Source organism: Copidosoma floridanum, unplaced genomic scaffold, assembly GCF_036245765.1.
Source record: "Copidosoma floridanum isolate Cflo_tuat_1 unplaced genomic scaffold, Cflo_Japanese_pri ptg000029l, whole genome shotgun sequence".
Taxonomy (NCBI): domain Eukaryota; kingdom Metazoa; phylum Arthropoda; class Insecta; order Hymenoptera; family Encyrtidae; genus Copidosoma; species Copidosoma floridanum.
In genome coordinates, this window is record NW_028321906.1 from 6,367,008 (window position 1) to 6,391,358 (window position 24,351).

At 43.8% G+C, this 24,351-nt stretch overlaps 2 protein-coding genes across 3 annotated transcripts; one reads left to right on the forward strand and one right to left on the reverse strand.

Annotated features, from left to right (window-relative positions):
- Positions 1 to 348: 348 nt before the first annotated feature.
- lin (protein lines homolog) lies at positions 349 to 5,231 on the reverse strand. The gene is made up of 2 exons (XM_014356312.2): positions 4,179 to 5,231; positions 349 to 3,635 (listed from the first exon to the last, which is right to left on the reverse strand). Exon 2 carries the CDS (start codon positions 3,513 to 3,515, stop codon positions 1,737 to 1,739), a length of 1,779 nt encoding a protein of 592 aa, XP_014211798.1. The 5' UTR covers positions 3,516 to 3,635; positions 4,179 to 5,231; the 3' UTR covers positions 349 to 1,736.
- A 5,433-nt stretch (positions 5,232 to 10,664) lies between these two features.
- On the forward strand, positions 10,665 to 23,126 carry LOC106641800 (transmembrane protein 114). 2 transcript variants are annotated; one of them, XM_014356323.2, is made up of 6 exons: positions 10,665 to 10,900; positions 18,782 to 19,055; positions 19,405 to 19,651; positions 21,168 to 21,251; positions 22,156 to 22,293; positions 22,507 to 23,126. In XM_014356323.2, exons 2-6 carry the CDS (start codon positions 19,023 to 19,025, stop codon positions 22,755 to 22,757), a joined length of 753 nt encoding a protein of 250 aa, XP_014211809.1. In that variant the 5' UTR covers positions 10,665 to 10,900; positions 18,782 to 19,022; the 3' UTR covers positions 22,758 to 23,126. The 2 variants fall into 2 exon arrangements, with proteins under 2 accessions (XP_014211809.1, XP_089452012.1); XM_089595886.1 differs by lacking the exon at positions 10,665 to 10,900 and adding an exon at positions 11,977 to 12,104.
- Positions 23,127 to 24,351: the final 1,225 nt, after the last annotated feature.

Below are 24,351 nucleotides of genomic sequence, written 5' to 3' on the forward strand. Positions count from 1 at the left end.
TTATATTTCAAACTTAAAGAAACTATATTTTACTATAAAATTTGCGTTTTGTGCTATTGAAAAAATAATTTTCATTTTCTTTTCGTTCAAGTCAAGCTTCTAGTGCGGATTTACTTTTAATCAACAATGTGCATAATGCATTGTCTTTTTTTACATATTATTTAGAAGTTCGGCTATACTGTTGCTTTTCAAACTACTAGTTACATAATTCACTCTAATTGTGTCGAATAACGTGTTCAAAATAAAATAGAAACGATTGGATGTATACAAGTAACAATTTTTATTATTTATTTCCAAAAATAAGCCACTTTTCTTGGGAAATCAAATAAAGGTGTATTTTGTAGTGTATGAGAGTAAACAAACTATTTATTGACATAATTATTATTAAAAAATTTTCAGTATAAATTTCTCTAAATATATATTTACAATTATAAATTAAAGGTAATATACAATTTTAGAATTTCATCAATAACAATGATTTTGCCTCTCATTTTATTGAAAGAGCAAAATGTGATGTATTTTATAAATAGTAAATGTTTTTCAAAAAATAGATTGTTTATATATTTTTACTACGAAAAGTTATAATTGCTTTCATATTTAATTTTATTACTGAATGGAGGCTCCAGATATAATTTGCTGAATACTAAGACACTCAAGAAGTTGTAATTATGGAATTTTTCTTCCTAAAGCTATAGAAAAGTGCATTATTTATCCATAGGAATTTCTTATCGTATTCATTCAGAATTGAACAATAAATGCTGAACCGGGAGCTCCAATTAATAAAAAACGTTATAGATACAATTTTTCAAAACTTAAACTTCAAATTGGATGCAGACTAAAACCATTTGTTTTTTTGACTCAAAATTTTACTTCATTTTTTATTTTGCTAATAAATTTACATTGATCTAGTAATTTTTAAAAGTTACATTCTTTAAATTGATTTTTACGTATTTAACAATACTATCCGCAATAAATATTGGCAATTTGAAAAATGAAAAAATTCAACCTAATCAAGTAACTATGAGACATGGAAAATTGATAAGGCATGGTACGTGATTACAAATTTAATTTTTTTATGGTGCTTTGGTAGAGATACACACGTTTCGTAGCACCATTACAATTAATTAACGATATATATAAAAACTTTTACTACATATGGTTCGTCAAAATGCTTTTTGTACTCAATATTGATGCAACTAATGAGTCTAATATTTATTTGCACAACTGCGAGCATTGTAAGAGCTTGAGGTTCTATAAAATTGAAGGTCCCACCATAGTTAAGGTTTTCTTAAACTTGTAAATAAATAATTTTTTTTTTTTTTTCGTAATTAATGTAAAACTTCATTTTACAATGACGATTATTGATACAAAATTACATTGTTTACATCAAATAAATTTTTCGTTTCCTATACGACTCGAGGATTAATTAGCTTATCAGATTTAAATAATGCATTATTTATAAATCTTAATTTCATCTAAATTTATATTTTTAAAGAGAGCATATTACAATAGCATTTACACCTTGGCTGACTTTATTACAGAGACGGCTTCCTCGTTACTTTAAAATAGAAATCTTGCTAACCGGGATGCCTTTCAAGTACCTACAGTAAATTGCAGTTTACGTAAATCCTGCGTTTTTACTGGTACAATACATACACGTACGTGCCTACGTTTGATAAATAAGTATACGGAATGAAATTTACTTTTAAAGTAACGTAAAGGTGCCTATATTAGAGTCAGTTTTCTACGATTCCACGATAAAGCGCATCGCATTTTTCGAGCAGCCGCAGTACTGGGTTGATATTGTACGGAAACAGATCCTTGGATACTAGTCTGTCGATGGCCTGTTTCAAATTCGCGAGTACGGCCATCGTGTCGTCCAGATCCCTGCCGCAGCACGTCACGAACTCGCGCCAGCACCGTCTGACGTACTTCAAGAACCTGTAGATGTAAAGCAGAAAGCACGTCTCGTTGCTGACAAGAAAGTCGAGTAGCACATCGTGATCGTGCGACACCGCTCTGACAAATTGGATAAAGGTAAGCGCGGGGCTGAGCATATGTCCCAGATCGTTTTGCGGCGGGCCACGATAGAATAGCCCGTTGGCGACGTCCAGACAGCAGACCATACCCTCGATCAGAAAGTCGTCCTGGTCGTGGAACATTTGCACGACCCACTGCGACAGCGGCATCTCCGGATGGAAGGGCATCAGGAGCTTCACGCACTGATCCAATTGACGAAGCGTCTCGCGGATGCTGCGCTCGATCACGTCCATGTCTTCGTTGAGGTCGTCAACTTCCGAGGCCAGAGACGAGTCGCTCGAGTCACTGCGCGTCTCCTTCACTGTTACCGCCACGCTCTTCAGTATCAGTAGCACGGCCTTTTGCAAGAGAGGCTGGTCGCCGTCACCAGAGCCACCACCGAACCTACCGGAGCCGTGGCGGTAGGGCAACGAGTCCAGGAGCCTCCAGTCTTTGACTGCTCTGACGACCACGTGAGCCAAGGAGCAGGGCTCATCGGGGAGCACGTCCTGCAACGCGAGCGTGCTGCCGTAGCAGAGCACTTCGTTGAGGAGGCCCAGCAAGTGCCGCCATATGACGCCCGGCACGTTACGAGTTAACAGTAAGACTAAGTTATCTAGGTGCGAGTAAAACAGCTTCGTGTCTACGACGGAGAGATTAGCCTTGACGGAAATTATCGATTCCCAGAGCTCGAGGAACGTGAGGACAGCAGACTCGTGCTGTGGCGTGTAAGAGCTGAGAATGGCGTCGAACTTGGACACGAGAACGGTCCACTTGGATTCCAGCGCTTTAACGCACAAGGCCTTGACCGGGGTGCTATCCAGACTCTCAGCGTCCTCGAGCTGGATGGTATTGCATCCAGCTGGTGGATTCGACGTCTCGGCATCCTCGAGTGGATGTATACTGCAGTCTTTGTGCTCCACTACCGTTTTGACAACATCGAGGGTGAACAGCATTTGTGTGGGCGAGTGCGTGTTGACCAGTGATTGGGTGAGTCTTTCCAGCCAGGAACTGTCGACGTTCTCCTTAGTTATGATGAAGAAGGAGGCAAGAGCTCGACTCGCGGCGAACGATATGAACTTGTTGTTTGTGCAGGACAGATCGATTATCTGGTCGACGATTCCGTGCTCGTTGCGCGCCAGAGCCTTGCACACGTCCGCTATGCGGCTGCACATGAGGCCTCTGGTGTTTTGTTTGATGGCCACGTCGAACATGAGCTGTAACGCACTCAAGAATTCAAGGCACTTGTCTGGCTCCCACTCGGACAGTACTGTGGATCTGAATTCCCGGTCGTTGCCGTTGCCGCTGCTGATAAATGGCTTGCGCAGGCTGCTCTCCGAGACGTTGCACAAACAGTGGGACAGCAGGTTCGTTTGCAGCCGCTCGATCTCCGATGCTTCATCGTTCTCCTCGTCGTTGTCGATCCTTTGTTTCTTTTTTGCAGGTTCCTCCATGTTTAGACTAGGAGGATTGCTGCCAGAACGTCGAAGTACCATGGGCTTTTTTTTAGCTTTCAATTCCTCAGTCAGGTTACCCTTGGCAAAAACATTTTGTCGCTGTTGGGTTGGAAGTTAACTGCCCCATTGGATGCTGATGAAACGATCATAAACTTAGGTCTGAAAAGAATTTAATGAGCCATCAAGTAACACACATAAGCAGTTATATTTAGTATAAAAGCATCAACAATTTAACTCTTAGAGTTCATATAAAACTTGTATTAGCCAAACAAAAAAATTTCAATTACTTTAAAAATACGTTATAATATCATTAAGCTCGACGATACTTTGAATAATTGAATAAAGTACAGCAGTTGCGCTTGTTTACAAACACTTGATAAAAGTGTGTGTCGAATAAACAAACGTTGCGTAAATTTATAACAATATTTGGCATTATTTACGTATCCGGCTACTGTTGAAAGTAAGAATGAGAAAATCTTGTGTTGTACTTTTGAAAAACGGAAATTCCGCTCTTTTGTAGCACGAGCATCATCAAATTACCCAAACGTTTCACGAGGGTGGTGAAAAAAAAATTATTCGGCCCAAAGTTAGAAAAAATTTCGGGCCGAACGCAGCCGGGGCACGAGTGATTCACCCGTGACGAGGATTTGAATCAAAATGGAGTTTTTTTCAGAAACTCCATGTTTCAGCTACTGTACTTACGCACGGTATCATCTCAGTAGCCAGACACCAGGCACGTCCCAGGGATCCAGGGCCACTTTCATCCCAAGAAAAGTCACCCGCGTGTCCTCTGGCGCCCCTCCCTCGAATATCCTTCGTGCTCTGAGTTGGTCCCGGAGGCTCCACCGCCCGGGTACACCAGGTCAGCAAGAACCAGCAGCAGCTCTCCCCCCTAACAGCCGACCCTCTCCCACAAAGGACCACCGGTCTTCCCCAGTGGCCTCCTCTCTTCTCCGCTCTCTACAGGCCCTCGAACCGGACCTCCCGACCACCCTTCAGTTACCGATTCCTCAACTACGTCGTCCTCAGGATGACGGACGTACACGATCGAGAATGTGTATTAAGAAGCGCGTCGGCCCGTCTCTCTCCGACACACACGCGCACACACTGCGATGGAATATATGGCTCTGTCCTTGTCGCTCTCGCGGAGAGCATCGAGTTACGTGCCACACGGACGTCGACGCCGATTTCTTCGGAGCGCTCTTTCACTCTCTCTCTCTCCCTCCTGCCCTCTCGATCTTTTGCTCGCGTCCTGGACACCGCGACTCGTTGCACACGCACACTCACTCTCGAGGCACGATATCGTTCAGTTGCACTGTAAAAACACTCGGTATCGGCCGCCCGCGCGTATGCAAGGAGGAGCAAACGAGCCGAGAGCAGTAGCCGCGCAAAGATCGGGAAGAGCACTATGTTACGTGTTACATATACCTATGTATACTTTCACGGGCAGCTCGGCTGCATGGCCGCCTCTGATCTCCGCAGGAGCAGATGCCTGCCCCGATCCGCAGCCCGGCGGCGTTGCCAAATCTCCCGAGTCGCGGGTGCGCCACTGCTACCGTTTCCGAGGCATTTTATTTGTGAAAAACAGCCCGAACGTCGAAATCCCGTCGACACTTTGCGTCCGTGAAATAGCTTCGAACGCGAGATCGGCATAACTCTTTGGCTCGAAACGCGAGCGCAAGGCTTCGGGTAAATAGACGCCGCGTAACACGGTAGCACTTCTCGATGCATTATCCCAGAGACGATAACTTTTGGTTCAGCGCTTTCTTGGCAACGCCGCCGCGCTTTTTGGCGCACTGCGCGACATCTCGTGGATCACCGGCGAATCTCTTGGCTACCCGCGAAATTTGAAATCGACTTGAGATCCGCCGTCGTCATCTCTTTGGGGTATTTATTTTTGAAACTGATGCTGTTCAACACTGTGCTCACTTGATCTCTTTTCTATAGGGGAAGGATAGACACTATACACGTGCGGGAGTGATCTTTGTTCGATCCAAAATCGTATTTCCTTATAAATTTCTGAATAAACTCAATTACCACGTCATGAACCGAAAAATTATTGTACATAGTATATTGCATTTTTGTATCGCTATAACTACAATAAATTGTTTTTTTCCCCAAAACGAATAGCTATAGTGGTTACAAAAACTGTTTCGCGGGAATTTGTACGAAAATCCGCCAACGGGCACCCATAAAGCGGCAATTGGCGAACACTGCACGATCTTCTTCAAAAGCAATTTCGAATCAATCGAACGGAAGCTCCGCGCTACCTCCCTTGGCTCTCGGGTACCTAAATAAAAATTAACTTTTCCCAAAGCGAATCATCGATAACTTCTTCTTCTCCCTTGGCTCCGCTATATAACGGTACAAGTTTCGCTAATTGAAAGTAACACTATACCGCTACTATACACACAGCGAGCTCCGGTATCGACGGAGTTGCTCCTTTTGTATCCTCTCGAGGGCCATTATGAGATTATACAGAATCGAATCGCCAGCCAACTGTAGTAATTGCACCGTAGCTGTTTGCGCGTAGATTTTTAAAAATTTATCAAAACATCAAATGATAAAAATAAATGCCCTTGTGCGTATGCTTTTCAATTCATCCCCCCGGTCTTATTTTGATTAAGTTTCCCCTCCTCCTCCTCCGCAGCAACCAACCCTCGAAGAGAGACAAGTCTTACATATCTCATTTTCTTGGCCCACTGCCTCCGCCCCCCCTTTTTTTTTATCGTGCAGATGCTCCCCAAATAAATTTCACCATCCGACGCTGACGTCACCCAATGAACCCCGGAGAGTCCTGTCGAAAGCCGCTCGTCCAATATATCCCCTCCCCCTTCCCCTCGAGAGGGAGATGGGGGGGGGAATATATTGGAGCTTTTTTGTGCTTTTTACATTGTTCTTCTCTGTCTCTCTGGTGCGCGGCGAGAGAGATACTGTTTAGCGAGTATAAACGCGCACGACTGGGCTGTAATGTAGCCGATCGGCCGAGAATAGCCGGAAATAACTCCGCTCCGTTTAGCTTTCTTTTATACATATGTTCCTTATACCCCCGACCCTGATGTCGCTCGCATTTCGGAGATCGCACGAATAGACTGGCTGAGCTTTCGTGTCACGGGGGAGGAATATTATACCGATGGGCTGATACAAATTATGAGATCGATGACAAGTATACTTTGCTCGTGATCTATTTTTTTTTTTTTTTTTAAATTTTACTAAAGCTTAAATAATCAGCAATGAATGTACATGGTTGAGGATAATTTTATCTTGATTCTAGCGTTTTTAACGGAGCTTTTCATCATTACCATCAATTATAAATTCATTGGACCATGGAATTAAAAAAGTGCGGGAAAAAAGAAGTTAGTTTCTTCCTCTCAAATGGCGTGTACCATTCAATGGACCCCTTCATTGGCCTCATTCAGCTACGAAATAAAAGCTCGCAAATTAAAAAAACAAATCAGCTTTACGTCTTTAGGTGCAATTAAACAAGAACGAGGATATCGTGTAGTTTTTTTTTTTTTTTTTGACGCAAAGGTGAGAAATATAAAAAAAAAAACGCGGAACGTGGTCCGAGGTAAAAGCTCTGGCACACGTGGCTATGTGCTTTTTAAAACCCTTGACGTCTCACTGCTCTAAATTCACACCTCCCGTGTACGTACATAATGTACGTACACCTATTTCGTTAAGAGCACGTAGTAAAGATAAGAGCGAAGAGTGGCTCCATTCGTGCAAGCTCGTCGAGCTTTATCGTGAGATCTTGGGACTTTTTATCTTAGAATTCCCTTAGAGAGTGTACAGGTGCTGTTTATGATGTGAAAATTGAAGAACAATACAGAGCTTGCGGGGCTTAGCTGTTTTGGTATAGGTAGGAGCTCCCACTTTGGAATTTAATTATTCTATTTGAACTTGAAAGAAAGAAGCTTATAATGTAAGCTGCGAGATGTAACGCCGGTGGGACAACTAAGAGTAACATTTTTTTTTACCTTTTTCGAGTGTAGTGTACAGTACTTGTACATGAATTACACCAAGTTTTACATAAGATTTACAGTGTAGTTAATAATACAGCGGTGGTTCAAACGGTTGAGAAAATGAATCCGCTAAAAAAAGCTTCGATATCACGACTGGGTGAGTATTTGGAAAAAAAATGAATAATTGTAATTATAACGATCGTCTTAAAAAAGACAACTTTTATAGTATGTACTTGAAATAAATTGTGTTTCGATGATCCAAAGTGACCATATAGTATAAATACAGCCGTGACAGTTTCTTGGCTCGGTCGTGTGAAATTGAGATTCCAACTTTTTTACGCGACAATTTGTAAGTAATAGACGAGTAGGTGTACGCGGAGAGGGAGGGGGTGACAAACGGTGGGACATTTTATTCTTAGGATTCTCTTGGTATGGCACGGATACTCGAAAGCTTATAGACGACAAAAGTGGGATATTAAAAAGAAAGGAATATATATATATACATACCGAAAGAGAGGACCACTTTTTTTTTCTTTCAAGAGATACGTGTGCCCGCGTGGTGGTCAGTACACAAGAAGAAGCTTTTCGTGTCTTATCTCGTCGTCTTTACAGATCAAAAAAAAGAAAGAACCTACTGTCCAAGAGACACACCGTAAACCCATCACCCCCCGCTTTTATTTCCCAGAAATAGGTGTCCACCCCGCATTAATCACGTCGGACAAAGACACGCGTCAGGCGCTTTCTCTCGAACGTCAGCCACTGATTCCATAATCCCAGCGATTACGCGAGAGTGATAAGGTCCCTCCAATCATTTTCTCCCCCGATTGGCGTACAGTATGAGGTACGTGGCAAGGCTCTGGTCTCTCATCTCCTCCCCCCTCCTTCCTCCGTCTTTCTTTGGCTCTCGTGTCCTTTGCTCGAGTTGGATTGCAAAACTTTTTCTCTCGACGACGACGCCCGACTTGCAAAGTCACGGATAGCACAAACTTTGCGGGCGAATACACGTCTTTCGATTTTACATTTTGTTCGGTTTGCACGCGTATAAAGGGACACGGTAGAGTTTTTTTATTTTTTTATTTTTTTTTTTTTTTTAATACTAGTTTCAAACTTTTCACTATAAAATATATTTGAATTTTTCATCAGCTCGCGTTAACAAATCGGTACGAATCGAAAAGTTGAACTACGGCATCGAGCCAATCAACATTCAGAGATCACTTGGTCACTTGATTATATTCACCCAAAGATGCTATCGTCGTTTCAATTTGAATTTTAATAAAACCAGCACATCGCCAAAGATAAAAATAAACAGCTACTTGGCTCTCTGAAACGTGACCAAGATCCTTATACCTACGAGTTTGTAGTATGCGATAAAAATTTATCGATCGCCGTTTCATCCAAGTGTACGTATATATATATACTATTGGCCACTTTACCCTCAAGTGCAATCCAAATCTTTGAAAAATTTCTCGCGAAACCCACACCCCCTCACCCTGCGTGCACCCCCATCCAACGAAACTCGCATCGATTTTTGTCTTTACAAAAACATCATACACCCAAGTAAACTGCAAATAATTTTACTTTTTCCCCCAAACACGCGTACGAAAGTCGAACCAACTATACGCAATACACACATCTTAGGAACATCCGCTTCCCCCTAAACACGCGCGCATCGAGTAACTCCAATCCTCCTCTTCGCGTATAGGTATATAATATATACACAAATGTGTATACGAAATACAGTGTCCCATAAATCTCTCTTCGCCCCGTTGTGTACACGTCCTCCCCCTCCCCCCGTCACTGGATTCTTTTGTTTTTCTTTTTTCTTCCATTTCCTCCCTCCCCCCTCCGCCTCGCCGACCCGCAGATCTGTAAGGACGAACGATCGCTCTACTTCGACGTGTACCGATCCTTGCCGTCCTGCGCAAGTATACACATCCAACCCCAAGATCTTGAGTTTCAGTTCTCTGTATTAATTAATCCCACGCCCCCGAGCTTATACATCTTCACCCGGTTTCCTTCGATTTTCACTCACGCGCAGGCATTCCATTTTTTGTTCTCTCTCCGTTTCCCGAATGAAAGCTCGCTCGGCTGTTTTCTCTTCAGGGGGATGGATCTCCGCGCCCCGCTCGAGCTCTCCTTTTTTCCAGCTTCCCTTTCACCATCGGAGCTTTCAATCAGCGAAGCTCTGCGCTCCGGCTTTTCGCGAAACGATTTTCACTCATCTTTCGCGTCTCCATTTTTTTGTCTCGTCGCTAATTGTGCGCGAGGGAGCAACTCTGCGTACATCCTACAACTCGTTTTTACGCTTAACACGAAGATTCCGTTTCAACGGAGGAACAGACGGAAAAACCTGGCCAACAAATTTTTCATACGGACACACTCGGGGGAACAAAGACCTATGTGCTATATAATACATTGTGAAAAAAAAGCCCATTCATCAAAATTCGTTCGAAACATAATTCATCGCGCACGCACTCGCCGACACGCTTATACATATATGTACACCACTATCCGCAAGCTCATCCCTCCCCCCCCTGGAACGAAGGTGCAAAGCTTATTCCCTCCACCACCCATGTTAATATAATATTATGTATATGTATGTCCATGTACGAGTGGAGCTCTTGAAAAACTACTCTCGGCTCTACGCGCACACGCACGAAACTCCCCGTGGACCATCGCCCCGCTCTTTCTCTCTATGTATACACATCAATTCTCTGAAAAATCACGAGATAGGGGGAAACAAAGGCAATCGATACGGTCATCCCGAGTAAAAAAGTGGCGGTGAAAATATATATGTACATACAACACGCACGCGTAAGATTTAGTTTTTACTCTTTCGGTAAGAAGTCATTGATCATTCATTAGCTCAGGATAATGTTAACTTGAAATGCAACCGAAAGCTCTCAAAGCGAGCTTTCATTTTGAGACACGTTGGTTGACGTTACACGTTAGCATATGGGTTATTGTTCACCCATGGGACGTTAATTGTCAAGCTTGAAAGATATCCCCCCCTTATTTTCCAAAGACTCGCGCGTATGGAGGACGAAGCTCACTCTCCCATACACCGTCAGTGGCATCACAAGCAGTAGGTTTACACAGGAACCCAACGCAGATCGGAGAGAAAGCCACGAGGTGGTGCGAGGGGGGGGAGGGAGAGCTTTCTGCGTGCAGGGGGGGGGCTACACATCCGCGCACGCCGAAGCTCACTTAGTCGTCGCTTCGATGCGGCACGAGCGACTACTCGTTACGGCGCTCCGCGTACCATAAATCGTTGGGCCCGACGCGGTATATAACGCCGTCGCGAATACGTATGTACTTGTACCGGAATAAGTTTGAACAATGTAAAGAGGAAGAATGATGATGTCCGTGCTCGGTTTACATACGCGGCGCACGTGTACTGCACAGTAGAGTGTGCGCTTCTCACCGAAAGCTCTTTGCTGAAAGCTCCGAGTGTCACAGGTAAATTGATCATCAAAGCTTGTTGCAGTTGGCGCGTTTTTGCGCTATACTCCCTCCGACCCCCCTCGTAGCTACTCGGTTGATTGGTCAATCGATTGCTTGGCCGTTCTGATAATCGAGCAATCGCCGGAGCTTAAAAGTGAATCGCGAAGCGACGCGCCACCGTTGGAAACAATAGACCGACTGCTTCTGACTCTGGGCCCTCGGTTTCTTGAGCAGTTGGTTGCCCGTGTTACTACCTGGATGGGCACGTTTTGTTGCTTTGTTGTTTTTTTTTGTTTCTCTATTGCGCTACACATCCGGTGAAAAGTCGAGACAAGAGCTTTTTTCTTTTGTTGCGCTCGAGTACGCGTACGCGTCGCGTTTAAAGTACTTTTGGATGAGTTTTCAGGTGTGGAATTACAGGTTGCGATGAGAGGACTAGTTTGCGTTTGACGAATGGTTGCTTGGACGAGATAATTGAGTGGGAGTCGAGAGGAGCTTTTCGCGGACCAGCCAAAAAACCCGAGTTTGATTAATTAACGGCATCTACGTAGTGCCCGTTGCCGTATCGACGATTATTTTGGCAACTCTGTTTGCTCGGCTTTGTTTTTCGTTGTTACACTACCGTTAACCTACGTTCATTGTATCGCGTTTCGCAAGAAAATTCCAAGAGATGCCAAAAAGCTCGGACAGCCTTTGTAATTGACAATGGAAATTTTATTTCACATTAACAAAAATTGGACGCGTCATTTGACTTGATTAATTTTTTTGCCAGTCAAAGCTGATACACTTGCGCTGGTTAATTAGGGACGAAACGCGCAATTTTAATTGATACCTCGAAATGAGTTTGTTATTGGGTATAAAACATGATTGTCGTGCGCCCGATGATGATATAACAGCAGGGGGGAGTGGGAGGCGTATACGCGTTAATTAAATTTCGCGGAACAGAGAAAGTTGGCGTTATTATACGGTATGTTTCACGACGAATAATACAATACGTAGGGAGTGACACGATGTTCGAGAGCTTAATTGAGCTTGCGATGCACAGTGTGGAGCACACGGAGGAAATAAAAATACCCATTAAATTTCACGAGTATATGTACGAGCGGGCTTTTTGACGCAAACGTGCTTTCATTAAATTTTCAGCCGCCTTAATCGGAGGGAAGATACCGTGGAGCTAGAACGAGCAAACAAGAAAAACGAGTTCGCTTAAATTGTAAAGGCAAGTACAATCGAAACGAAGCCTCCATCTCCGGAAATCCCGATGTTAATTAATTAAAGCTCGTCGAGCTTTTTACAACGCACCCACCGCCCCGCATTGATCCACGTGAAAGTCAGCATTACAAGCATTCGGCCGCATTCCCCTTTGGGTGTACACACCGGCCGTCCATTGTGCTCGGCTTCCGATCGAGAGCCCCTTTGCTCGGGACAAATTATTCCGGGTCGCCGAGCAATTTCGCAACCAAACGCAGTCCAGTATAGGTAAGGGTTTCCCCCCATGTTTCAGGATGCTTGGCTCCCTCGAGAGACGTTTCTCGGGACAACTTCTCGGCACGGCTAAACCGATCGAAACTCGAGTGCTTAGGCTGGACTGGCACCTATTCCTATATTCTTGAGGCCATCCTGCGGATACTTTTTTTCTTTCGTTGGTACATATTATACGTTGGGTGTTATTGTTTTTCAATTTGTAACGATGATGGGGAAAATGTATGTTATTACGCGCACATCAGCCGTGAACGCGTGGGGTATGGGCGGGAGGGTGCGTGAAAAAGGGCAAACTTGGAAATCTTCGGGAAGTCGATCGCGCGGAAGTGTGCATTATTCATGGGTCATGCTTGGGAAAACTTTGGTCGCTTTGAATATAATACGTCTCGAGGAGAAAACCCGCGAGAGGACTCGCTATGTGTCGCCTCGGGACACGTAGGGCATCTGTACACACGTACGCGCGCACGAGGGTATAAGGAGTTTTTTTCAATAACGTACCCATTCGTGGTGTTGAATTTCGACGAGACGTCCGTGGTACGGTTTTATTTTTACGATCAATCTTGATGTGTTTGTTACGCAGTTCTATTTTTTTAGATTTTTGTTATCGCAACCATTAACCCACTGGATACTTTTTCTATTTTCTTGAAATCCACCGTTTTCTTATAGTGCAACGTTTTGTTCGTTTTTTTTTTTTTTTTTTCTCGTACCAATTGCAACACAATGCATTACATTACGAATAAAAAATAGTCAAAGTATAGTTAAATATTTGATTTTTAAATACCTAAGGTCTTTTGCGCTTATACAGCAGGAAAAAAAAATTCTCAGTATTTTATTACAAATATGTATATGAATAAAAATTTTAAGTAAAAAATGTACTTTTCGTTCAGGAAGAGACATTCTTTTCAAAGTATTTAAAAATTCAATTGTGCCAAAGTCAGCGTATAATCACCAAAAGTTTGCTACATAGTAACAGAGTAATACTTGCCTCGGTACATTTAATCTTGCAAGTAATACGACGGAAAATATGAGCTGCTAGTCTAAGGTGTAAGCAGTTTAGCATGCCCTCGCTAGCGAAAAAATATTTTAACAATTTTTCGATACAATTTTATAGGTAACGGATTACGAAAATCCCCCGGAGAATATAAAACCTCGAGCGCGAAAATATATGTATGAAAATATAGTGCTAATGCATCACGCGTTTTTTTATTTTAAGGGGCTGTTTGACTGACAAAAGAAAATTGGTTAAAAATACACAAAAGTCTCGATCCTCAGTGAGAGCGCTTTAAGAGCTTTTGTTTTATTTTGTGCTTTTCAAACGAGTAAAACAAACTAAATTTCACCCGTCAACTTTTGTTAAACGAGTGTTTCCCACAAAAGCGTCCATATACACTCGAAAGAGCTCTTCGCTCGCGGCTTTGATCTCCTGAATTGAAAACAAAAAAAAAAAAAAAAAAACAATCGCTCCTCAGAGACAACGAAAACAAGGGTAAACCTGTACAGCCTATAAAAAGCCACTTAACGAATCGAAGAAAAAACACCTGAAACCCAAATACTCCCGCTCGCTCAACCGGTGTTGACGCATCAATCAAAGTGTCCTCGAAACAACGGCTCGTTCTCGAGTAAAATGGCACTCAAACGGCACGAAAATTCGTGTGCCAAAACACATTAATCCAAAAACACACAATCACTCTGATGCCCCCGAAAAGTGCACGTCAACCCGTCAAACGTCCCCTTACCGCCCCATTGTTGGTCCAACGTAATTAGCCCAGCGAGCACATAATATAGCGACTCCGAGAATAGTCCCTTCGGTTGATCCAAACGCCTTATTTACCCCGGCACAACAATGGTCCGTACCACTCGCTCAAATTGACCCCCTCCGTGTACTCCTGTACATCTCGCCTGCGTCACGGGCAAAAAAAGGAGAAGGAAAAAAAAAAGCTCGCGCGCACCAAAGCTTCTTTGTTCCACTATTGTATATCTCTTTCGCTCCACGGGTCATTGTATTTTTAACCCACTCCAACACCAGCGTTGAGATGGATACGTGCGTCGAAAAATTAGGCTTTCTCTCTCTCTCTCTCGCGCGTGGATAAAAGCAGCAGCGACTACTTGTTGCGCTCCAAAATGCTGTCGTGTGCGCCCGTACAAAGCTCGGATGGGAATAAAAGCTCCAGATATACATACATATACGCTCGAGCAAAAGTTCACAAACGTTGAACTGTAGATCGCTCGAGAGGGGGATTGTTACCTTTGTAAGGGATTTATCTGGTATCGTTGGGTCTAGCAACTTTTCATCCGATCGTCGCAAGCTCCGCCGTGTAATTACGAGCCGCGTATCGATACGGCTCCCGCCGTAGCTTGGGCTTAAAAATACCTCCTTTCTCCCTCCAACAGAACTACGTACAACACCGCAATGAAATGTCAGTTCCCACGCGCGTAAAGGGGCTTTCTTTTTTTTCATTCTCCTCGGATCGGGTTTTTATATTTAGCCATCGCGCGATGTGCCTTTCCCGCGGTTTCCGGATTTTTTTTTTTTTTTTTTTTTTTTTTTTTTTTTTTTTTACCACCCGACTCTGTGTAACCTCATCAGCATTCCTCCCGCGGGCCTTTTTTTTACGCGTTGTATCACGTTGCATAACATTGTGGCGGTGTACAAAAGTCGCGCGTTGCACGTTGTGATGCAAATGTTTGCCATGCGTGAGCTCATGGGTGCGACGTTTAATTTGTCTGAAAGAAAAAAAAGTACCCTCCACTCGTGGTATACTTTAAAATTAGTTCGGTTGCAGGGGAGTTCGGGTGGGCCGAGGAGGCGGGCGCTGTTGTTGATTGTTTGTCGATGATCCGGCAACAGTTTGACAGCTCGAGGGAAGATCGATGGGCGTTGTGGCGTGTGAGAAAACGCATTGGAATTCAAGAATGTTACCAAGAAGGACCTTCGTCGGGTCATTTATTTTTGTTAGGTTCGAAGAAGCGCGTTCATTTGATATTTGTGTACGTATTTTGGAGTGAGGGGCAAGTGCGCCACGTCGGAAAGACTCGTACACGAGAGTGAGCTTTCGACGAGGTGGCCGGTGATCAATTGGTTTAAAATTGAAAGGAAAAGAAGAATAAAAAGGCTGCAAGTATTTTTTTCCAATTTTAAATCAAGTCGCGCCTCGAAAGTCCCGTTGACTATGGAACAAAAGAAAACAAAATCTTTCGACGAACAGGCCTTTGATACGCGATGAAAGCTCCACAATAAGCTTCTTACACGCTACACACGGAATTTCTCGGTGACGAGTGCACTTTGGCTAATGGGATTGGATGGCTGGGCGCATCGACAGTTCCTCCACGTCCAACGGCATCCGCGTGATTGACCGCGTATTTTCGAAGCCACGGAGTTTTAAAAGCTCCCCCCCCGACGGATGGAAAAAATGTTATTCCGTGAGCTTCTCGTCGCGATGGGCGATGTCTTGCAATAAGAGAAAAAAAAAAGAAAAAAAATCCCCGAGTCTTTGTACGGGACGGATAAACTCTGTGTCAACAAAAGCACCTGTTGTCGAGTTTACACTCGGCTGGACCTCAAAGCTCGCTTTCGCCCTAGAGGTAAAGAACACGTCGAGCGTAAAAGCTCGGGGGGGGGGGAAAGCGGGAACATCTCATTAGCCGCGTTCGCTCTTATTTCTGGCGGGTAGCCCACGTACGCGCCCACCGAGACAACGGAGCACCGAAGCGACCTTGGGGCCTCTGTACGGGGATGTCCATCATTATTACTATAATTATTGTTACCGCTGCCAAAGAGTGAAAGCTCGCGCTGACTCGCGGACGTTTGTTTGCTAATTGAGTTATGGGCTTTTAAGCTGATGATTTAAACGACGCTTTTTGCTTTCGCCCATAGATATATACACACACATATACGTACACCGGGGTTGACTCAATTAAGCTGAATCGACTCCGGATGCGGGCAAGTGCTCGGCTTTCTTTTTTTTTTTTTTCACCTTCCAAGCACTCGTCTTTCGGTACTTTTAGAGTGTTGAGCAAACGCAAATGCTGATTACTTTGGACGTGGGTGGGTGGGTGTCTTTTTTTTTCTTCAAATTTTATTTCAACGCGGGTGGGGCCGTTCGTTGTTCGTTAATTAAATTCGTTGTTTCGCTCGAAGCGCGGACTTTTGTTGGAATAAAATTTAATTAAATATAAAAACGTCTCTAAGCATAGCTCACTCTTTTGATGAAGAGTGGGAGAAATTTAATTCAATTTTCTGTGAATAAAAAAAAAAAAAAATGTTTTTTAATTCGTCATGAGCTGGGGACACGTAAAAAGAAAGATCTTTGTAAAAGAATCCAAAAAACTCAAGAGCGGCTATTCCCAGCAGGTCGTAAATTTCAGTAGTAACGCCCCGTAATTGTCAGCCGGTGTGTGTATATATCCGGCGTGAAGCATCGTTCGGAGCTGCCTATAATACATAAACCCTCGTTCAAGCACCCATCCACGACAGTACAAGGGGGGGGGGCTGTGAAAGAAGACGATACGCTAATTGATAAAGTTACTGCGGGTCAACACGACGCGGATAGAGTCGAGCTTGCAGCAATGGGCGGCTTGGTACAAAAATTTTCTGCAACGAATCTTTCTCGTCGAGGTATACTTGTGCGTCACTCCATCACAGTGTAGACAAGTAATTTCTTTTTTCGGAGTAAAAAAAAAAAAAAAAAAAAATAACAGTGACGGGGCGTGAGAAGCTCTTACAATTGTTTCTCGGCTCTTTGGATGAGGCATTCCTCGCGTCCACTCGTCCGAGGATGAAACGAGAGACACCTACCCGCGTGGGTGGGTCGTTGAAAATGTTCCGTCGCTTAACCCTGGCAACCTTGAAACCGCAAGCCCCGGGAAAATGTTTCCATTTCGAGAGACTCGCCAACACAGTGGGAGCGGGGAGAGAAAGTTTACGACGAGCACGTGACGCGTGCGTAACATTGCGCAATGCAAGTCCAATTTTCGTCCTCGGAGCTTTCATAGCTCGGGAACGCGACTTACGTAACTCTTTTCGCCTGTACGCGGGTACACGGGCAGTAAACTCTAAAGGTGACGGGAACGACGCATCGGTATCATCTCGAGCCGCCGTCAAACAAGAGCTCAACCGGCGTATCCTTCGCGAGCCACCGATCGCGCAATAATTCACGCGTTGCAGCGAGATTTTCTAAGAACCGCGGGCGAGCGACGCGAGTAAATGCGCCGAGGAATATTATTCGCTTGGATGGGCAAAGCTAAGGGTAAATATGAGTTGCACTGGGGCATACGACGAGAACTGTATTTACCTGGCGATGGCACAGATGGGGCTGGGGCCAAATAAATGTATACCTACCTCGCGTAGCATTGTTCTCTCTTCCGCGGTATGCGCGTAGCCTCGCTTGGTATTTCACGACAATAGGTGGGTCCAGGGGGGGGGGTACCCCGCCTTTGTCCGAGGTGCTCGCAGGTATCGAGCCAAAAGCTAATTTCGGGGGGAAAAGTTTTGAGGAATTTCGTCGATTAACCGTATCTTGATCGAGTCGAGCTTTTCGCAGCGTTTGCCCCCCGATAAGCCAAAGATCGATCTCTGCCTGAGCCATTTATACATTCACTGTTGCATTTTTCAACGAGTCGTTGCAACGAGCTGTATACTAACTCGAAGGGTGGGAGACGGCCTTTATCTATATTTCAAAGGTGTACACTCGGTAGAGGCTTCACAGAGGGTGCCATTGTGGGTCCAATGTACCAAAAGGACGCGTGCCTTCGGAGAAGGTCCACACGGACAGAGGAATGCATTTCAGACCCTTCGAGCTTCTATTTTCGAAACTCGATATTGCGCGTTTTGTGTGTCGGACGGTCGAAAAAAGTTGTCAGGGTCGCGCGACTTTCTCTACGTTGCGATCTCGGGTGGGATGGACAAGTGCCAAATGTAGGGGAATTCCAATTGTTGCGTTCTCGAGCTCTATACGTTCACATATCTATGATTCAATAGCATCGTCGCAAAATATTATGTAAGGGCGAGGGAAAATGGCAAAAGCATATCTTGGAAATCCGTGAAATTCGTTTGAATCGTTTAATGTGGGCCTCGATTTCGGCACCGATCGACAAAATCGTAAATTCCGTTTGTCAAAACACCCTTGAACTCGCGTTAACCACAAATCACAATTATTGATCGTAAATCACGCGCTTTTCGGATATAAATCCAAAGCGAAGGCTCTAAACATTCCGATTAAATTTATTGGGCGGTATTTTTAATTGCCCAACGCTCCCGAGTCACCCGCCCAAAGTTTACAAAGAAAAGAAAAAGATGCCGAGACACATTATTGTTTATTTTTTCTCTTGGCTTTCGACTAATGTTTTCACACAATCAAATAACGTTGTGCAATGCGCTTCGTTAACCCTGTCCTATATATCTTAATCTTCCGATAGCTCGCGCGCCACATCCACACGGAGCCATGGAAAAGCTCGGCTACGGCGTCACGGCAGTTTGAAGGGAGTCCCGATAGCGGCTCATCGTTACCCCTCGATGAGGGCGAGGAGGGGCAGGTGCCAATGGGAGTCGGTAGCAACGATATCAGCAGCAGCCGAGGCAGAGAGCTGAGGCGAATGGGGGAGGAGGGAGATTTCTGAGGCCCCCCTTCACGATTTAACCATCAACGGTGCCGCAGAGATGCCGAACAGGATGAAGGCCATCTACTCCCAGGTATACACAAACACGATACAGCGATATCTTGGTCGCGCGGGTGTCGTGAAAGTGTCCGATACACTTTTAGTTTTTTTGTTTTTTTCCTTCATTTGATTGGGTCGATTGTACGCATCTTTCTAAAGTGCCATTTTTTTTCTTTTAATGCGCAAAATGATACCTCTCGGAAACACACGTACGAATATCTTGAAAATCTTAGCAGCTTACACTTTCCGATACTTTTCCCAACTCAGCTGTAAGAAGAGTAGATTCCGGTATTCAGCTCACGTGCCCCTGATGCACCCTCGACCTTTGACTAGCAAGCTCTCGAAACGAGGAAAAGGAAGAACAACTAATGGTGTGCTCGTAGGTGGTGTTTGAGCGTCGAATGCTGCTCGGCTGTACGGTCCTCGTTGGGCTGTCGATATGCCTGTGGGGAGTGGCGATCGGCACGAACCATTGGCTCGAGGCTCGGGTGCCAGAGGATGGCCGGCAGATCGTCGTCGAGGAGATCGGCGTTCACCGGAAGATCTTCCAGGCCGGGAACTCGGGACTCTTTCGCGTCTGCACGAGGGGCTTCCGCCAGGAGAACGTCAACGCGAGCGTCAGGCCTTACCGTAAGTGTGCGCCCTACTTTAAAGAGGTACATTGTGCGAGTCCATGAAAATCGGTGGAAGATCGGTAATCTAGTGGATTTTTGGAATATTTTACAGACTCTGGTCGATCGATCCAAGTTGTATCTTTTTTCATCGACACATCAGGGGCATTTTTTTTTATGAAACCCTGGGCTACGCTTGTTACTTTACGCGTGGGTTGAGCTCTTTTTTTTTTACGACAGCGTTACACATACCTCCCCCGTCTCGGTTTTATTGTTCGATCGGACGAATGGATTTTTTATTTCAGCTTTCCCTTCCAAAGAATGGTTGTCGGGAAAATTGGAAAAAGTTCCTGCGCCGCGTTGTTCCAGTTTCGGATGCGCCAAATACATTGAAACTTGCCTTCAAAGTGCAATAATAATAATAATAATAATTTGTACACGCGCATTTGATGCACACGTCACGGGCTTGTAACATATTCGGCTAATGAGCGATTTCGTTGCGCAAATTATTATGATTGTATCGGACATTGAATAATTTTAATGTAGGTCAGTTAGTCATGGAGGAAAAAGAAAATTCAACGCGATACACGATATAATGTACAGTGTACACGTACGAGCACATATGTATCCCAGCAGGGGCTCGTACATACGTTATCTCGTAAAGTTAACCACTCGCATAAAAAAAATGGGACAAACAGGTACGTTCCTTTGGTATAACATTGTCAACGAGTCCTCCGGACCTAAATAGGTACACTTACTCTTACGACTCACCAGTCAAAAATGATCTCAAATACATACCCTAGTTTTTCTTTTTTTTTTTCTTCATTTTACTCCCTCCACTGGTATGGGACATGTTTATACCGATGGGAATCGTCGAGAGGAAAAACTCTGCTGCATACAGTATAACACACGCACATGTATATCCTGTACGGAGATCAAAGGCTCTTTTGCACGCGAGTCCTATGCGTACGCGCACGCGTGTCTATTTCACGGCTCGATTATTTTGGTGGCGCCTCGACGCGCGTGTAACACGACGCCCGACTGACCCGTCCTCGCAAGTTGAGCCCATGAAAATTCGTGCGATCCCAAACACGCGCTCATATGTGTATAACGAAGACGAGAGAGTGTTTTATCGTATTCGTGATATATGGGGTACATTGCACGCGCGTGACGACGGCGTTTGGGGGATACTTGAGTAATTCGTGCATACCAGAGGACGCGTTGATGGATGGGGTAGTTTTTTTTTTGTTTTTGTTCACAGTGGCGGTATATTGCTTGGGGGACAAAAATTCACGACGCGCAACGGCCGAATCGTTTCGTGCTCGCGTGTAATGAATGCACACGGAGGTCCTTTTATATACGCGTGGGCATCGGTATACCATCAGGGGGATGTTTGTTGATACCGATACGTCCATCCCCAATCGAGGCGTGTGTAAATAGCTTCCCCATCGCACCTGCATGATTAACAAAGGATAATGGTATATATTTATACTCTTTATTGATTTCTCAAATATTTGTTGGACGTTATGTTTCAGAGGGCTGCAATCAAAACGAGATGTTTCCGGTTGACGCGAAGGCCAAGCGAGAGCGGCGCACAGAGGCGGACCTTACGCTCATTAGTGAGTATATTTATATACGTGTAAATATATACATATAGGTGTACTTGCACTCGGGGATGGACGTTTTGCAAACTTTTTTAATAAATACACGAGTGGACGTCCAACTGTTTTACTACAGGTCTGCCTGTCGCCGATGAAATTCTCGATCAGTCGAATGATTTGTGCCCAGTACACAAATACCAAAGTTTGCCCGAGTGCCATTTTTTTTTTTTCTTCTTCTTCGACATTCAGTAGCCAAGTACCCGTCACGCATAACTTGGGGTGCATTTGACGCGTACGAGGTGTATTATAAATATACACGTCCGTCCGACGTCGGGTTGAACGAGCGCTGCTGTAAATATCCCGCAAACAAGTAACAACAAAGCACCCATTGTAAGGAAAACACACAAACGATAATCCTTAGTTCGGCCTCTTTTGCGAAATTCGCGTGTCGGCCCGGCATTGACATTAATAACGGCGTGACGCACACGCGGCGGCTTGCACGTTTCTTCTCTCCGGGTTACCGGTATCTTCGAGCGCGTTCGAGGGGATGAGCCCCAGGTCCAAAGGGCCGATCGTTCAAAGTTACGGCACAACCTGCCGTGGAAGGGAAGGGGCTGGGGGGTTCCGTTTATTGTCCGAGGTTTACTGCCGGGGAGGTGCGTCCGGTTGTTTGTTATGACACCCGCGCAGCGGGGGATGGGGTAATTGGAAAAGCTAACAATAGGCGCCGGGGGTTTTACGGCTCCGATGTACTTACTTTTTACGCGCCCGGGATGATCGTAAACCACTCTCTCTCTCTGCTGGGTTACTGCGGGCCATTGCTGGGAGCGGCGGGAAAAAAAACGCGTTGAATAACGAAAACCCGTGGATTCCTAATATCTCTTCAGAGCGGGTGGTTTGATTGTTCAATGATTTCGCGCAGATTACTACAGGACGAACGTATCCCTCGCCATCATCGGCATGTTCATCATGGTCATGGGCTTTGGGTTTTCCATCTACACGTTCCTGAATCCTCGGTACATGTTCAAGAGGCTCGCCGGAGGCATACACTTTCTCACCTGTGAGTTTATTTTTCATCTTTAAAAATTTGGCCACTAAAGTTGTTTGGATCCATCGAGTGGACAAACATTTCTTGCCATTAGTTACCATTAGCAAATACGTTATATTGATAAACGACTATTGCCAAGTGAGCAAAGTTTGAGTTTGGAACCATTGAAATAAATAATTTCCATCCAAGGAAACTTGCGAATAACCCATGGGTGTGTCTTTGCAGGCGCGTGCGTGATGGTGGTGATCCAGGTGCTGACGTCGATCAGAGAGCACGTGAGCAAACGGGACAACTGGATATTCCCGAGGTCGGCGGAGCTGAATTACGGTTACTCGTTTTGCCTGGCGTGGCTGGTGTTCTCCTGCAATTTGTCTGCCGGCTGTGCTTTCATGATATTCTCGAGGAAGCGGAAACGCGATCGCGCGCCCAATGACGAGTTTGCCATGGCCGACGAGCCTACCATCATTGGCCGCTGAATTCGACTCTTCGACGCGTGTGTTGTATATTTTATTTTTTTTCATTTTGTTGTTTGAGTTTTTTTCTTTGTTACTCGTTACTCCTATGTTTTCTTTTTTTTTTTTTTTTTTTTTTTTAATTGTAGGATACATGTGATGAATGAGTCTTGAGGTCTGGTTATAAAGTCTCGACTGTAGACTGTTTACAGTGCCATTTTTGTCGGTGAATTTTTACAATTAACCGAAATTGTATATTTTTTGTTCGATTCATAGCGAAGAAATATTTTCACTATGATTGTACGCTGTACTTAATGGCTTAAAAGGACTCGGTCTGTAAATATTGGATATGTCGGTAGTAGAGAGACTGCTCGTGATGTCAGGGAAAAATAATGTAAGAAAAACAAAACTTGATATTGGAAAAATGGTCCAATTGCATCGAGATTTGCCGTAGGTTGTTTGAACATTATTTTTAGCACTTTTCACACTTTTTTTCCCGATAAGTTTTCAAGTGAATAAGTCAAATCAAACCGTTAAATCATCACAGTAGTTTTTTATGTGTAAAGTACCGGAGTATTGAATTTTCAGCCTTTACCGGAGCTGTAATACAAATTTGTATAAATATGTAAAAAAGGTCAATGTCTTAGTTGTTGAAAGTCAAGTCTTGGTGGTGTTTTGGTCCTTTATTCATTTAAAATTTACCATAACAATCTTTGTTATTTTGAAAAAAAGGACTAAAAAACTCTAATTGTAAGGGTTTGATACCACCAAAAGATAGACGTACCTAATGCTGTATAGGATATATTAAGTACATCATTATTTTCACAATGGGAGTCGTATATAATATGAAATTAGCTTTGTAATCTACGCTCGATAAGTCAGAGATCTATTCTTCATAATCTTGTATTTGCATATAATATAATTATTATGTGTACACTACGACCAACGCGACCAAAAGCGAACGAAAATCGTGTTCTCGATCAAGTATTTAATTTTGTAAAAGAAACAACGTTTTTGATCATCTTCATACTAGGAATACGTACGTAGTACGACTATTTAGCCTTAGAATCTGTAAATAAATAAACAAATAACGTGTGTACATTTACCTCTGATGAACGTCATACAAACAGTCGATACGATCTTGAAAACTTTGCGTCTATATTATTCTTTTTTTTTTTTTTTTTTTTTTTTACAAACATCTCGTAAGCACAATCGATTGTTCTTTTAATTATACTTTATATGGTTCACTACATCCACAAGATACAAAAAAAACATTGTCTCTTTTTTTTTTTGTTTTAAAAAAACAAAGCTACGCTTTACAGAAAAAAAAACGCACTCGCGTAATCCTCGAAAGCCGTGTAAATTGCGGGTAAAAAATTTCCATTCGCTTTGACCTATGTATACCATAAATACGCAATAAATGTACTTTCAATAAAAAAAAAGTTCAGCCTTGCGCCGTTTGTGTGCGTGGCAGTGACTCTGAACATACTCGGTGATTGGAGCTCGTATACGTTTAGCCAAAGTCTTTTGTATCACTACGTTGTACAAAACAGTAAATTTTTTTTTTTGTTTCGAAACAAAATGAAATTAGTAATTAAAAAAAAAAAAAAAAAAAAAA

What these genes read in the sequence shown, in the direction of transcription:
- LOC106641800 (XM_014356323.2), top strand. Translation starts at nt 19,023, where the DNA reads ATGCCGAACAGGATGAAGGCCATCTACTCCCAG. An exon ending in TGAAGGCCATCTACTCCCAG is followed by an intron (nt 19,056 to 19,404) that starts GTATACACAAAC and finishes GTGTGCTCGTAG; the next exon opens with GTGGTGTTTGAGCGTCGAAT. An exon ending in AGGCATACACTTTCTCACCT is followed by an intron (nt 22,294 to 22,506) that starts GTGAGTTTATTT and finishes GTGTCTTTGCAG; the next exon opens with GCGCGTGCGTGATGGTGGTG.
- lin (XM_014356312.2), bottom strand. Translation starts at nt 3,515, where the DNA reads ATGGTACTTCGACGTTCTGGCAGCAATCCTCCTAGTCTAAACATGGAG.